General features: G+C 36.3%; 3 protein-coding genes across 3 annotated transcripts in view; 1 reads left to right on the plus strand and 2 right to left on the minus strand.

The window, feature by feature from the left end:
• Positions 1-15764, minus strand: part of LOC134842670 (vesicle transport through interaction with t-SNAREs homolog 1B-like) — a 543554-nt gene that overhangs the window by 171975 nt on the left and 355815 nt on the right. The window lies entirely within an intron of this gene.
• Positions 1-15764, minus strand: part of LOC134842672 (mitochondrial import inner membrane translocase subunit Tim10 B-like) — a 532474-nt gene that overhangs the window by 160899 nt on the left and 355811 nt on the right. The gene's annotated exons all lie outside the window — the stretch shown is intronic.
• LOC134841875 (paired amphipathic helix protein Sin3a-like) lies at positions 271-5159 on the plus strand. Its single transcript, XM_063857924.1, has one exon. The coding sequence runs from the start codon at positions 450-452 to the stop codon at positions 4845-4847; it is 4398 nt and encodes a 1465-aa protein (XP_063713994.1). The 5' UTR covers positions 271-449; the 3' UTR covers positions 4848-5159.

The following is a 15764-nucleotide window of genomic DNA, read 5'->3' on the forward strand; positions in this document are numbered from 1 at the left end:
TTCTTTTTAACGACGTTAAATAAGAAAAGCCACAAAACGCCTAAATGTGACAAAATTCAATGTTGTTATGGTGTTGCTCAAATGACTTAGGCATCTTGTGCACTTCAATTGAAAAAATAGCCCAAAAATCAAGAGTTTGAATCCAAAATAACTGCAATGGTATAACTGCAATAAGATAAAGAACGATAATTTTAAATTTTTTTAGAAAGTGATTATCTACCTACCAAGCAACCGGGTTTGATTCTTAAATGACCATTATCTTTCAGTTTCAGAAGAATGTTCTTTAGTACGAAAGAATTACTTAGCGAGCAAGTTTGCTGTCACATAATAGTTGTAAAAAATTGACCCGCCGCCCATAAATGATCTGGCTGATGCCATGATTAATTGTTAATATCTATCAGTTGTTGGAATATTAAGCTGGTGTTGAAAAGCTATCAACTCGGAATAAAATGGCTAAAAATCATAATGTCACCTCCCTTCCACTCCCCGCTGTCGTACACTCGTCAATCACAGGCATGAACAAACACCACGTGGTGAACGGAGGAGGCCAAGTAAACCATGCATCTCCTATGTCAGCTACAATGGCCACACATTTCACAATAAACGCCGCTGGCGCGCCGTCACCGGTGAAAATTACAGTTCCGACAGGGGTGGCGTCGGCTCAGATGTTGGGTACAAGTGGGATGAACCAAGCTGTGGTCGCCCAGTCATTGCGTTTTACTCCTGAAGTGAACAGTTCAGTGGTAGTAACTGCTGTCCAGCCAAACCTGCATGGAAGCCACTTAGGCGTTGTGCAACCTGTGATCGCAAACAGTCCGCAAAAAGTGAAAGTGGAGGATGCTCTGAATTATCTGGACCGAGTCAAGTCTCAGTTCGGATCCAGTTCAGTCTACAATGATTTTCTAGAAATCATGAAGCAGTTTAAATCTCAATTGATTGACACTTCGATTGTCATCCAGCGAGTGTCGGAACTGTTCAAAGGACACGGAAGTCTTATCACGGGGTTCAATGCCTTTCTGCCTCCCGGATACCGCATCTACTACAACAATGGCAATGTACAAGTCGTAACTCCTGCGGACACAGCACCAATTTCGATAGTTGCAACTCCGTCGCCATCTGACGCCAATTTGACCCCATCGAACCCGCCTGGTCATGGTGTTAGGCCCAACGCTTTGCCCTTTCTCAACCATCCTCCTCAGAAGCCCCAGATGCAAGTTATAACACCGCACCTTTCACCAGCGCCAGGAAACTCGAAGCTGGTTTCAACAGCAGTGAACTCAGTGAAGGGGCGTGCAGCCAAACTGAAAGAAACGAAAAATTCAGATAATACCCCTGTGAGCGGTTTAATCAAAACGGAAGAGCAAACTTCAGCTGAGTTTGATCGGGCTGTTAATTTTGTGAACCGAATAAAAGAGCGTTTTGCGGATGAACCTGGTGTATACGACTCGTTTCTTGAGATTTTGAAATATTACAAAGACCAAGACTTAGGAACTGAGAAGATGCCACTTATCGGCAAAGACCTCTATGAAAAGGTGTCCTCTCTGTTCAAGAACGACAAGGATTTAATGGCCGAGTTTGCCAATTTCCTCCCTGATATGATGTCTGGAATGCTAGCTGGACAGAAGAAACGACCGCAGTCTTCTGGACAGATGAGATCACAGAACCCTGAATTCACCCAGACCACTGTACGGGAAAATCGACCGCCGGTCAAGCACAGTAGGAGGAGGACCCAGAGCAACGAATTCGAAAGCCCAACGTCCAGGTTCTCCTCTAACAGTTTGATAGCTTCTCGTGATTTACTTAATCCCGGAGTAGTTCATGAAATGGTTTCCGATATCCCGCGGAAGAAAAGTAAAACTGTAGAGCAATCAGATAGGGTTAACTTGGTTAATACAAGGAGTGAGTTTGCCATGTTTGATGAAATCAGAAATATGTTGCGAGCTAGGACAGATAACGAATCTGCTTACAATGATTTCATTAAGTGCATGTATATGCTGAATAACAAAATTATCACCAAAAAGGAGTTTATTCGGATGATTTTGCCGCTGATCCAGCTTTCTGAAGACCAGAATTGTAGCGTTGCTTTCGACTGGCTTGTCCAGTTTCTGGGTTTGAAATCCAGTGATGCCGAGCATAAAATTACCGGTGATCGTTTTCCTCTCCGGACTCACCAGATGCGTTTGACGGATAAAGATAACGAACTGGAGAGCAATGATGACGGAGAGTCTACAGATGAATTCGAAGAAGAGTTACCGCCAACGTGTAAAAATGTTGACCTGAAATTAAGAAAAACATCGAACGGCCATTTGCCCACTCTCGGAAGACCAAAGACAAAGACTGAAAACAGTAGTAAGGAAAATTCTATTGCTCCGAAGATGAACAAAGCCGCAAAGATGGAGGAGGAGCCTGTAGCGACCCTGTGCAATAATTCAGAAGTGATGGTTGAATTTGTATTTGAACCTTTAGACTTGTACGCCTTGCCCAAACATGGAACCAGTTACCGTGTTCTACCAAAGGAAGAAACAGAAGCCTCTTCATTCAATAGTGTTAAATTAGAGCCTGCAATATTAGAATGCATTAACACGCAGTACAGATCTGTATCATCAGCCGCAGAACAGAGCTCATATGTGCCTGCCTCTAGTAGAAAGAGGTACAGTCAAGACTACATGAGTCGTATTGATGATGAGCGCTTTGAGCTAGACTTGATGATGGACGTGAATAGTGCTGCTATTAAGAGCATAGAGGCACTGCAAAAGGCGGTTTCGAAGACATCAGGTGCCGCTGGAGACCTGAAAAGCGTAGAGTTACGGAATGTTTTGAGTTCGGTAAGTACAGCCAACTTGAAAAGTGCACTTGTTAGATTATACGGCGATAGGTATCCGGAAATATTGGAAAGTCTGTTCACGACTCCGAAAAGTTCATTGAGTGTAGTGAAGTCGCGCCTACGCAATCGCCAAGACCACTGGGAGCAGAGGAAGAAAGAGTTCACTAAAGTTTGGAATTCACTATATAGTAAACATGCTCTGCGTGCCTTAGACCTGCGGAGCAGCTCATATAAACAGTCTGATCTGAGAAACACCAAGTCGAAAAAATTGATCAATGATGCAGAGCAGGCGAGAATGTCAGAGGAAAGTGGTGTCGACTATCTTCCATCTGCAATTACGGTCAGATGCCTGGAAGACGACAGACCGTGGACACCTCATCTGAAGCTAAAATACGAGAGTTCTCAAGCAATCAGAGATGCGGATAGACTAGTCATCTACTACTTGAAAAGAAATGTCTCCAGTCGAGCAGAGAAGTGGCGCATGAAGAGACTCTTGCGACATTTTTTGAAAGATTTGACGTCACTGGAGCGAGCCGAAATGTCTGATGATGAACTAGGCGTAGACGAGGGCTCCGAATTTGGCGATGAAATGATGAGTAGCGGTACTTTTGAAGATGGAGGTAACAGGCCGCACAGGGCAAAAGAAAGTGGAACCAACAATGGTCTAACCAATTATACCACCATTAGTGCAATGACAAGTAGCATGGCATGTTCGAGTTACATTCGAGACGAGTCGTCTTCAGTTAATGCTCCGCCTTTTCCTTTCGCCCTGATCAGTTTTCTCTGCACCAACAACTGGTACCTATTCTTTCGTCTGCACATCATGCTCGCTAATAAATTAGCCACCCTGTACAGTAAATGTGAGGCTGCAGTTGAGTCTCAGAAGAATGCCACCGCAGTCGACGCAAATCGGGGATCAGAGTCAATGGACAAGAAGAGAGGTGTCGCAATTTCACTGGAACTGAAGAAACCACAGAAGACTTTCAGTGGTGCTGAGGAAGTATACGAGGAGTTACTGGATGCGATATGTGATAGAATGGACAATAAGATCGACTCAAATCAGTTGGAGGATCTGGTCAGAGCAAGACTGGGTCTCAATGCATATGGCGTGTTCACAATCGATAAATTCATACATGCTACTGCGCGCCAGTTGCAGTTAATAGTGTCCAATCAAGATAATGTCTCCTGCCTTAATTTGTTCTTAGAGATGAACCAAATCTTGATCAGGAGTAAGTGGAGAGAGGAGAGCAAAAGGCAACTGGAGCAGCAATATGCAGTGCAGTTAGCAGAAAAAGTAGGAAAGCATTGCAACATTTTCCGTCTTGTGTTTGAAGAAGGCGATAACTGCGTGGGGTTAAATGTACGACTGGAAATGTCAGAACAAGACCTGCAGCAGTCGGACTTTTGCGACCTGACTTGGAATGATGTTGTGAAAAATCAATTGCCTAAAGACATTCAATTGCTTTTCAATCAAGCTGTGATGTCCTCTGACAGTGATGAAAACCCAGTGAAAAGAAAAGCCTTATTTTTGCCTCGGATGATAGCAAGAGGACTGGACTCTGAAGAACTGGATAACTGGGGCGAAAAGAGGGTGGTCTATATCTCGGACAAAAACAAAGCTACTGAGATGAAAACAAACGAAAGTTGTAATATGGTAGACATGCAACATCCGTTTCTGTGTTATCGAAGAGGTCGAAACAGATCAGATAGAAATGCCTTAGAAATGTCATGGAGAGAAATTAGACGCTCCAAATTTAAGCAATTCGTGCTGAGATCACGTGCCGCCGCCTTACAAGAGAACAAAGTTAATGTCTTTTCTTGCGATGAAAGTGTGACTTCCTTAGTTTCAAGCACAGACGGACCAAGTATTCATCCATTAGAGCCTGATTATCGCAATAATCATTCGGACATCATCGCGACACACAGCAGTACGGCTAGATCCGAGTTCACGAATAGTCAACATATTGAAAGTGGTTGTGTTGACGATACCGGTGGAAATGACGTACACACGATAGGCGTCTGAAGAAACACATCTGTTGGGTTCGACCAATGTGTGAATTCATGCTGATTGTCGCGTAAGAGATAGAATAAGAAAAACTGGAAGGAGTTTAGAAAAACTGAACATAATAATGAAATACTGAAGCGAGGCTTTTAAGTTTTGAGCGTTACTACCTTGCTTAGACGTAATTTGGTTTGTCTGTGACCGATTTTTCTGTATTAATGAAGTAACTTGTAGTTAACGTAATTGCGCTAATTTAATTGTAGCATAAACAGGTTTTATTGCGTTGCATCAGTAAAGTGAATAATTAATTTTAGTTAATCTTTTTGTATTGAAAGGCACAATAAATTCTTTTTGATAGCCAGATTTCTTCAGTAAGTTTGCTAGAAGTTTTATTATTTCATAAATGAAGTTCAATTCAGCAGTAATTTTTGCCAGGACCGGTTGGTAGACTCATCAATTTTTTGTCAGCAGTCAATTTTTGATCCAGAGGATTTTACTAAATGAGATGAGATTCTACAGTAATTACTGACAGGAAAGTCCATAAGTTATTGTAGCAACCAAAAGACTTCAGTTTTTCTGGTCAGCAATCATTTTTAGTCGCAATGTAAATAATATTTTCCACCCAATTTGAATCTTAAAGTGCAAATCAATCAAATTCCGAAACTCTTATTCGAAGTTTCTTTCTTACTACTTTCTAAATTTACCAGCTCTTTCTTTGTTTTCGTTTCTCATTTTCTATTGAGTCGACTGAAAAGGTTTCAGTTTATGTTATAAAGGCATAGTGGTCCCGTGATGCATCATCCTTTATGAGCGATTTTTTTATTAATGAAAGAACTTATATTCAACTTGTAATTGTAGCATAAACAGGTTTTCTTGCGTTGGATCAGTAAATGAATAGTTGATTTTTTTTCGTTTTTGGTTTTAAAATGCACAATATTTTTTTGATTAGCCAGGCTTTTTAAATAAATTTTGCTAGAAGTTTCATAGTTCCATAAGTGAAATTAAATTCAGCAGTAATTGCTGACAGGACAATTCGAACTTTTTAATCCGGCTGGGAGATTCTTCAGTTTTCGGTTAACAATCAATTTTTTTAAGAAGAGTTCCATAAATTAGTTAAGATTCGACAGTAATTACTGACAGGAAAGTCCATAAAACTTTGAAGCAACCAAGAGACTTCAGCTTTTTTGCCAGCAATTGTTTTTTATCACAATAAAAACACTAAATTCTACTATATGTAAATTTTTCAGCTCAAATCAATAAAACTCCGAAGTTTTCAAAAACATTTTTGTTTGAAGTTTTTTCAACGTTCTAAATTTACCAAATTTTTCTGGATTACCGTTTGTATTTTTTTTTGAGGTTTCAGTTTCTTTAATATCGGCTTAGTGGCTTCATTATGCGTGGTTTGATGAGGAAACAATTAATTATGCGTTTACTCGTGTGTATTAAGAAAGGGGCTCCAAAAATGTTTTTCTTGAAACCATTTTTTCAGCTCAATCGGTGCCTGCTCGGCTTAAATACCTTTTCAGTTTTTTTTTTCTAGAAACCATTTTTTCAGCTCAATGGGTGCTTGCTCGGCTTTAATACCTTTTCAGAAGCTTTGTTTCTATCTTAGAAGGAACATGTGTTCTTAGAAGGAACTCTATAGAAGACAAATCGCGGCAAATATTCTCGTGCTTTGGAACATCTAGATTTTAAGATCAATTTTAAGATTTTTAAGTGCAATTAACGTAAGAGCAATTAACGTAAAAAACAAGAGCAATTAACTTATAAGAGTCGTATATAAGTCATGGTGATTTTTAAATTCAATTTTTGGTCTCATTTTTTGTCAGCTAGTATGCCCTGTTACTTTCGTAATGTATCTGCGTATAGTTTTTGTTGCGGTTGAAATATTTGTTGTTTCATTTGGTTTTTGCTTATGTCATATCAGTTAAGTTATCTCATATCGCGTCAATTGAATTTGATTGAATTTTTGTTCAAACAATTATGTTTATCCGATAGGCTTGGAAGAACCACATGTTTGAGTCCGACCAATGTTTTATTTCCGCTGATGGTTTAACAAGAGATGAGAATAAAATTGGATAGACTTCAGAAAAAATGAATATTTGAAACAAAATGCTGAATCGAGGCTTAATGGTTTGAGCAAAACGACCGTGCTTGGATCTAGTTTGGTTTGTCTGTGATCGATTTTTTAAAATAAAGTAACTTGTAGTTAATGTAATTGCGCCAATTTAATTGTAGCATTTTTTATTGCGTAGCGTCAGTAGAGTGAATAATTAATTTTAGTCTATCTTTTTGTTTTGAAAGGCACAATAAATGCTTTTTGACGCCAGGTTACTTAATTGAGTTTTGCTTGAAGTTCCAAAATTACATTATTTAAGTTAAATTCAGCCGCAGAGAACAGTTGGAAGTTTTTGATCCGGCTGAGAGACTCGTCGATTTTGATGGGGAGGATTCTACTAGATGAGATTAGATTCGACAGTAATTTCTGTCAGGAAAGTCCATAAGTTTTTGTTGCAACCGATAGACTTCAATTTTTCTTGCCAATGGTCATTTTTTCCTTTCAATAAAATCAATAGCTTTCACCCATTTTTCATATTTCAGTTTAAATAATATTGCCAATGGTCATTTTTTCCTTGCAATAAAAACAATAACTTTCACCCTTTTTTCATATTTCAGTTTAAATGTTGCCAATGGTCGTTTTTTCCTTGCAATAAAAACATAGCTTCACCCATTTTTCATCTTTCAGTTCAAATAAACAAAATTCTATTCGAAGGTTCTTTTTTACTACTTTCTGAATTTAACAACTCTTTCTGTGTTTTCGTTTTTTCCTTGAGTCTGCTTAAAAAATTTCGTTTTATGTTATACCTGCATGAAGCGTCGTTTGATGAGCGAAAAAATTGTCATGTGTGTGTTCCGAGTTAGTTTTTTGAAGCCGTTTTTTCTTCAGCTAAATAGGTGGCTGCTCATGTTTTATCGACTCTAGTTCATTTTCAGAAGCTTTTTTCCGGTCTTATTCATTAGTTTGCTTGATAGTATTTCATAATTGACTTATTTTTTTTAGAAGGAACTTTTTAGCAGAGAAATTGAGACAATTATTTTCGAATTTTGGAACATAGTTTTTTTTACTGTTTCTAAGAATAACAAACGTAGTGAAAACTATTATGTAGACCGTGGTAATTTCTTGTCTAAAATGTTTCGTCTCATTCTCTGTCGGCTAGTTTACCCTGTTATGATCGTCTTGTATCTGTATGTAATTTTTTTTCGCTGAAAATATTTGTTGATTTATTTGGTTTCGGTTTGTTTTATATCGGTTTTATTCGCCTCATATCGCGTTGTTTGAAGTCGATTGAGTTTTTATTCAAACTTTTTTCTCAAAAATTAAATGTTTCGAATTATAAAACTTTTTTTTTTAATCTTCGCCCGGTTTTTTTTGCTTCGACCATTGAGAATGGGGAGGAAGTTTGTCTTGGGTATGTTTTAAGCTTCGAAGTGTTTCAAGTTTCGTTGTGTGCTTTTTCAGATGCTCTGCTTTTTTGTTGCTTTGCCTCACTGCATTTGATTTGATGTTGATAAAAGAATTGAGTTTTCTTTTTATTGTTCCTACCATTGAAAATAGGGAGGAACTTTGTATTCGGGTGTGTTTTAGTTTTTTTGCTTCTTGTTTTCCACGCAAAATCAGGTACCACAAATAATGATTGGACTGGGTTGAGTGATATATCATATTAAAGCCCTATCAGTCGTGATTCGAACGACATAGAAAAATTCCGAAAAAGTTTTCCCGGTGTCGAGAAAAACCGGTTTGAATTTTTTTTTCGTCTAATTGCGAGCGAGTGAGCAGGCTTACAATAGCTTATTTATGCTTGATTTAAGCCTTTAAAAACTAGTTTTTACTCAAATGAAGTTAGTTTTTGGAGTTTTTAGCTTCATCTTAGGAATCAAACACTTCAAAAATTTGGGAAATTTTTTTTTATTTTGATTTTGTTTTTCTTGTTATTTGTCTTCAAAAATTGTTTTCCAATTTGCATATTTTACAGTAACTGAGAAAAATGCCTAAGCTCTGTTTTTTTTGCTCAGATTCTTTATCACGCCAAGCCGATAAAACGACACTAATTGGAAAAAGAATTTTGTTGTAATTTTTTATGACTGGTCGGAACATTCTCTGCTACTTGCACAGTAACAATTCTAATTTAGATTTCAGTTTATTTTTTTATTTCATTCTAAGTTCGTTCTACTTCAATTGTTTAGTGTCAAATTGCGCTCACTGATAGCAAGAATGAAAATGTGGCAAAATTGATGCTTGATTGTTAGTTAGTTTCGAAATGGTTTTTATTTTTCAAAGTAATTTTTTTCCTGTACAATCCACTTTCCATGACTTGCTTTGATTGCCAGTGCGATAAGCAAGAGTTTGGATTTTCAAGAACAGAATTTTTTTAAGACAAAATCATGACAGCTCATAAAATTCTTGTTTGATCAGTTTTGTTGGTTGAATCCGACAACCATTTGTTGACTTTGTTTATAATCAATTTAAATGCAGCATCTGATTTGTCTAAATTAGTGATAGCGCTCATGCTTTAGCCTACAATGATTTGAGTCCTGTGGGGACCTTTTATCTCGCATGAAAAATGTGATAGAGAATGGATGATTCGTAGTTACTCTTAAGCTTTAACGTTTTCGAGAAATCGGAACTATATCTCTTTTTTTTCTAAAAGTTAGTTTGGATATTGGAACGCTTGGATATCCGCTTTGTCTGTATGTAATAGATTTCCATTTATACTTAGGGGACAATTTTTGGAAACTGAGGCGTTCGACATTTTCTATTGAGGACTGGAAAGTAATTGTTAAAGAAAAAGCTCTTTTAGCATGGAGAAAAACTATCAACATTTCTTTTTTTAGACAGGCGGGGTATTAATCAAGATAAATGCTGGAGGTGAATAATTAAACAACCGCGTCCTTTTTTGATGGAATGATCATAGTCTAAAAATTTTTTTAAATGACTGTTATATCATCAAGTTCTAAAACTGTTATGGTTATTAGATGGAAATGGTAATGAAAGAGTGAGCGATACTACGGAGAAAGTGTTGGCAAATTTTGTTTCTGATCTTCCAATTTTAAAAGCATTTGTATCCTTTAAAACTTATGGTTTCGAAAAGAGTAGTTCGGACTCTTTGCACGGTTCCAAGAGAAATTTTTTTTCGGAAATAGTTATTTTTTTTTAGAAAGTGTGTTAATTGTTTCGTTTTCTAAGCCAAAATGCGGCGGTGATGAAAGGGAGGCTAAATACTGACTGGGAGTGGATAACTGTTTTTCTGACTCTACCGCCAAAACAGTTAATTATCTCTTCTGTGTGTTGATTATCGTTGGTTATTATACTCCTAATCGCACAACCAAAATGGTTGATTTTCTGTATAGTGACAAAGACCCGTCCTGTAAACTATATTATAGAATTATCTAGAAAATTTTGGTCAAATTTACGGCGAAAAATGGCGAGAAATTGATTTTCAGTGACTTTTACGTTTCCTTTGCTGTTCTTTTTCATTAGATAGTTAAGATTGAAATTCTGCATCCCATTGAAGAGTTTGATTTCTTTTACTTCCAATTGAGGCCCTGCCAAAATTGGCGTTACTGAAACTAAACGTTCGCAAGCGATGAAATTGAGAGAATTGTTAAGTTCAGGTTGAACATCCTTTTTCTTTTATCACGGAAGCATTTTTGACAGTTCATCATTATTTAGCTGTCAAACCAAAGACGCTAAAAAGGTATCAAGTATTCATTGACTAGTTTTTAGTAGTCTCAAATGAAATTGGAATGAAAAAACAAAGGTTCTCTCCGATAACAGTACTCCAGGTTAATGACAAATACAAACAGTTATAACCAAACCATTCACTTAAGGTGACTTGTAAATTGCTTACGGAAACGGAATTTATGAAAAAACATTCTGTTAAGTTTTGCTTGGAGAGCTATTTGAAACAATGAAATTAAAAGAAAGGAAGCTAAAACGAAAATTGAAAGGAAGCTCTCCTCTCGGCTACTTGTTATATTTGTTAACCCCCACCACTTCCTTCTTTTTAAGAAAGCTCTGCCCAATGCCATCTAAATTTTATAGGCCACAGACACTGTTCATCAAGCAATAAATTGTTTAATGCTCGAAAGTAGATTTGGCGATGATCGAAAAAGTATAAGATCAGTAAAAGGAAGAAAAACTTCTCGAATCTTGTGTATAATTTTAAAATTTTGCAAGAATATACTTTTTTAATCTGTGGCCTTGATGCTGTTTTTGTGTCATGACCGAAGTCCAATGAAAAAGCGCTCTATTTTTTGAGCCATGTTTCAATTTCCAGAATGATAATTTTTCATAGAAGCTATTGAACAAATTTGGACGGGGTTGTGATGAGGGAAGATAATGACTGGGAGTGGATACTTTTCCAAGGAGAACTGAAAAATTTAAAGCTAGAAATTGACAAAAATGAAAAACGTGTCACAATTTAAAATTTCTCTTGCAATGACCTCCTATTTTCTGTTCTTTTGGGTCCAATACGTTTTACCAGTCTGTACAAAACAGTTCGGAGAAGTATGAAAATGAGCGAAAAAACGGTGCATATACAAAGCAGTCCCATTCAAAATAGTCCAAAAAATCATGTATAAACAAAAAACAGTCCGATACAGAACAGTCCGGTTTAAGGTCGCCGGTGGGCGCGCTACGCGGCGATAACCGGCTCTAAATTCCATATAGAGTCCTGCCCTCTGTTGGCAAGCTCGCAACACGTTGGCGCGACTGCGGTGGTCACTATTTTGTTGTTTGTTTGCTGAACAAAGGACAATTCTCGGCCTACCGGCTTGTTAAAACAATTATTACTTGACTGTTTTTCGGACTGTTTTGTACAGACACGCCATGAAGCTATTGGGTTCCCGAAGACTAGCCCGAGATTTATATTTTCTGCACAGGTTGAATTCTGATTCTTCAAAATTTTAGTTTTGTTGGTCCTGTAAGTTGGTTTATTTTTTTTGGGAGGCCAAGTTAGCTGTGAAATTTTTATCTTAGAATGTTTTCGGATTTGTTTTTTTTTTTCGAAAAAAAAATTTAAATTTTTTTTTGAAACTTTTCCGAAACTCTTTAACAGAAATTTGAAATTTTTCTGGAATTCATCTAGAAACATTTTGATGAAAAAATTCCAAAGAATTCTAACTGTTCGCAAAAGAAAAATATGTATCGGTATCGCTATATTTCTGGGACACACGTGCAACGGAGCTTGGGACCAATTGTCATACAAGAACATTTAGAGGAACTAGAGTCGTAATGAACACAGTTTTGATATAACAGTATTCACGAAAAAAACTACGTGAGATCTGAGACTATGTGAAAATTTTAGAAGAGATTATTAGAGATTTTTGGAAAAATTATAATCGGCTATAATTGATTATAATTTATTATAATGTCACGAAATAGTTATCATTATAATGGATTAAAAACCGTTTAAACATCTAATTTTGGTGCGTATAATTAATTATAATTTTGATAAAATTACAATTATAATTGTAATTTATCGATTATTTTCTTTTTTTACCGAGTGCGGGTAGTCTTGCGTTATTTGAATCAATTAGTTCGACTAAAGTCAATTTAAAAAGGTGATTGAAAATATTTTAGTATTATGAAAAACATTAATGCGTTATAAGTGTAACCACAGCAATTCATCCTTTTCAACACTTTTTTAAAAAAGTTTATTCGCGAACCACAATTGTTTGAAAATTTTGAGTTTTTGAATATATAATTAGGTAATCAAATAACATCATAATTTCCGATGATTGCACAGCGAGCTAGCAAGCGTAGTGTTATCTTATCCAGTGCTTAATTGGTGGAATTCTCGCTGCTGAACATAGGCAAATAAATAGTATTTGCTGTATCTGCTTCTGACTGCTTATGGCTTCCTTTGTTGTTTTCTTATGACTTGGCGAGATGAAAAAAAAAATGTTTTTTTTTCTGAATTTTGTTCCATAGTCGTATATTTACACTTGTGAAAGCAAGTATCTTGTAATCGGGAACTAGACTAGAGTAAGTAGAACAAGCGGGTATGCTCAATTTTTTTACAGACAAAGTTATGGCTCTCGGAATTGTCAAATTTGGATTTTTTGACCGTTTTTGTAAAATTTTTGAATACCCTCCTATCTGAGATTCTGGGCTTAATCCAAGGAACGGATATGTGAAGCTTTTTTGCATACGCGAATACGGCCAGGGTTTTTTGAAACAAAAAAGCATGGCTCTCGGAAAAGTCAAGACATATTATTTTTAATCGTTTTCAAACTTTTTAAATTTTCTCGAGAACCACCATACAAAATCTCAGGTTAAGTATTCAATTGAGAAAACCGGTTTCTTGATCTTCTGTAGGTTAGCGGCCACAACTTGGTTTTTAAAGAAAAAAGTTATGGATTTCAAAAAGTCAATTTTTTGAACGTATGACCAGTTTTTTAAGAAACTTTTGAATTTTTCTTCTAAGAGAAACGTTATATTCTTGGAAAAATTCCAGTATCTCAAGAATGTTCACTTCTCACTTATTTACGTAGAGAAACAACTAAGGTTTTGGGCAAAGTAAAATGTTTGCGCAAAGAAGAATGTTTGGGGCAAAGTAAAATTACGCATTTTGTCTTGCATCAGTATAACAAATTGAAAAGAAAATCAAATACCTACCTCCAGGTTTAGCTAGGCCCGTAGTTGTCTTTTTTCGAGATATGCGAAAATTTTGGGTCAAGTAGTTTTTTTCAGGGTTTTTTGTTACCCATGTTTTTTTATATTCACAAGTGGTGCGAAGCTCCGCTTCACCTCTGGGTATTACACTTGCAAGAGCAAGTGCCTTGTAATCGGGACTAGACTTTTTCCCGTAAACAACTTGTCTCACAAATTTTACTCGCTTTTCTTACTTGCTTTATTGACGAACCTTACCATCTTCCAGGGTTGTTCCCACTTGGTCTAGAGGTAATATCGTTGCCTTTGCACCGTAAATTCTAGGATTTTAAACCCGGCCGGTTCTTATTTTTTTAGTGTTATGTATAAAATCAATGTTTCCACGAAAAGAATGAATTATCGGACTTTCCTTTGTCTGCTGAAGTTTTGTCGGCTTAGTTGAGACATCGCGGATTTTTCGTTTGCTGTATTCATTATATTTGCGAGTTGCGAGTGTTGTTCATTGAAGTTTCTGGGATGTAATTAAAAGAATTTTACGAAATCATGTTTTTTCGGATCAATTGATGTCTGCTCCAAGATGTGGGATTTCTTGCCGCTTCGTCAGGTTTCTTCCGTTGCTAATTCAAGATTCAAATGTTTTGCTAGACATGAACTTCGCCTAGAATGAACTTTTATCGAGACATACGAAAATTTTGGTAAATTTAGAGTTTTTCAAGATTTATTTTTCGACTTATGTTTTTTACCCTTGCGATCAGCAAGGGTTTTGCAATCGGGTACCAGACTTTTTTCCCGTAAATAACGTTGTTCACAGAATGGTCAAAATTAGAAATGCTAAATTTAGGTTCAGTTCATAATGAATTGAAGTTTCATAGCGTATCTGGCACACTTGGTCTGGAGTTAAAGAAAACGCCTGTGACGGCAAAGGACCTGTGTTCGAATCTGACAAGACGTTTTTTTTCCGACCTGAAATATTTCGTTCCAAAAAAAATTATCGCGTTATTTCTATGCTTATCTTGTATCGGCTTAATTGCCATAACTTAGTTTTTTTTGCTGTATGTAGTTTACATTGTAGTTGGTTTTAGTGTTTCGATTTACTTCTGCTGTTTGTACTTTTACTAACCTTGGTTTCGTATATTTTCTTTTCTCTTGTTTTTCTTTTGCTTGAAATTTTTGTTCTGCCCAAATGATTTTGGCTTATATTTCATCGACTTAGTGACTTAATTTTGAGTCGTTTCAAGGAAAACATATTTTTTCTGCTCCCTCTGCATCGCTTAAAATGCTACAAATCTTAAAAATAAAATTTAGAGTTCAAAGATTTTCATGGCAATAATTATTTTTGGCTCTACGGGAATTTACCCAAGTTTTGTCGGCTCAGTTGCCGCTCGCTAAATTTTTCTTTGGTTTTTCATGAAACGTCGGCGATTGGGTTTCTTGAGATGTGTTTTCCGCAGATAGAACACAACTCCAGACAATTTTGAAGTTTTAGTTGTAGTTTTAGTTTTTGAAGTTTTAGTTGTAATTTCTCCAAATTTGTTTCAATTTTTTGGACTTTTTTGGACTATAGTTTTTTTTTTGCTTTCTGCTAGGTTATAAGGTTATTTCTTATGTGCTATCGCTTTGCCACTAGGTAAAAAGAAAATTATTACAAGAACTTCAGCTAGAAGTCCTGGATCACAAAAATCTGCCACATTGCAAGAATGACTCATCTCAATGACTTACAAATAGCAAAAATTGTTTGAATCATAAAAGAACTTCCACTAAAGCAAATTTTAAAAAAATGAACAAAACCGTATCTTTGCTTTCAAAGTGTGCAGGTAACCTTTGCACCAAATTTTCAGAAACAGACATTAGACTAAAAAATGTCTGTAAATCAAGCTATCAATGTTTCTCTGATTCGCAACCGTACACATGGAGTTCAGAAATTTCAAGATGAAATTGTCAAGTTACCAGTAAATATTCTTTGTTGAAGCAATTTGAAAAGTTTTTGAAATTTTCTGATAGATTTTTTTTACGTATCTGATAAATGAATTAGTCCTAACCTAACGTTTTTTTCCTGTTGGTTCTGTTTACTTCTTCTGATCTCAAGTATCTGAAAAATTTTGGTTCCAGTTTGCGCGGTATGTTATATTGTTTTAAGATATGATTTTTATCATTGAGGATGTTTACCCATTGAACTTTTCGAACGCAGCGTGCTCATTTTTTTGGAATCAACGCCGAATAGTCGAATGTATTTCAAGCTTTTGTGAATATTAATTTTCAAAACT

This window comes from Symsagittifera roscoffensis, chromosome 3 (genome assembly GCF_963678635.1).
Source record: "Symsagittifera roscoffensis chromosome 3, txSymRosc1.1, whole genome shotgun sequence".
Classification (NCBI taxonomy): domain Eukaryota; kingdom Metazoa; phylum Xenacoelomorpha; order Acoela; family Convolutidae; genus Symsagittifera; species Symsagittifera roscoffensis.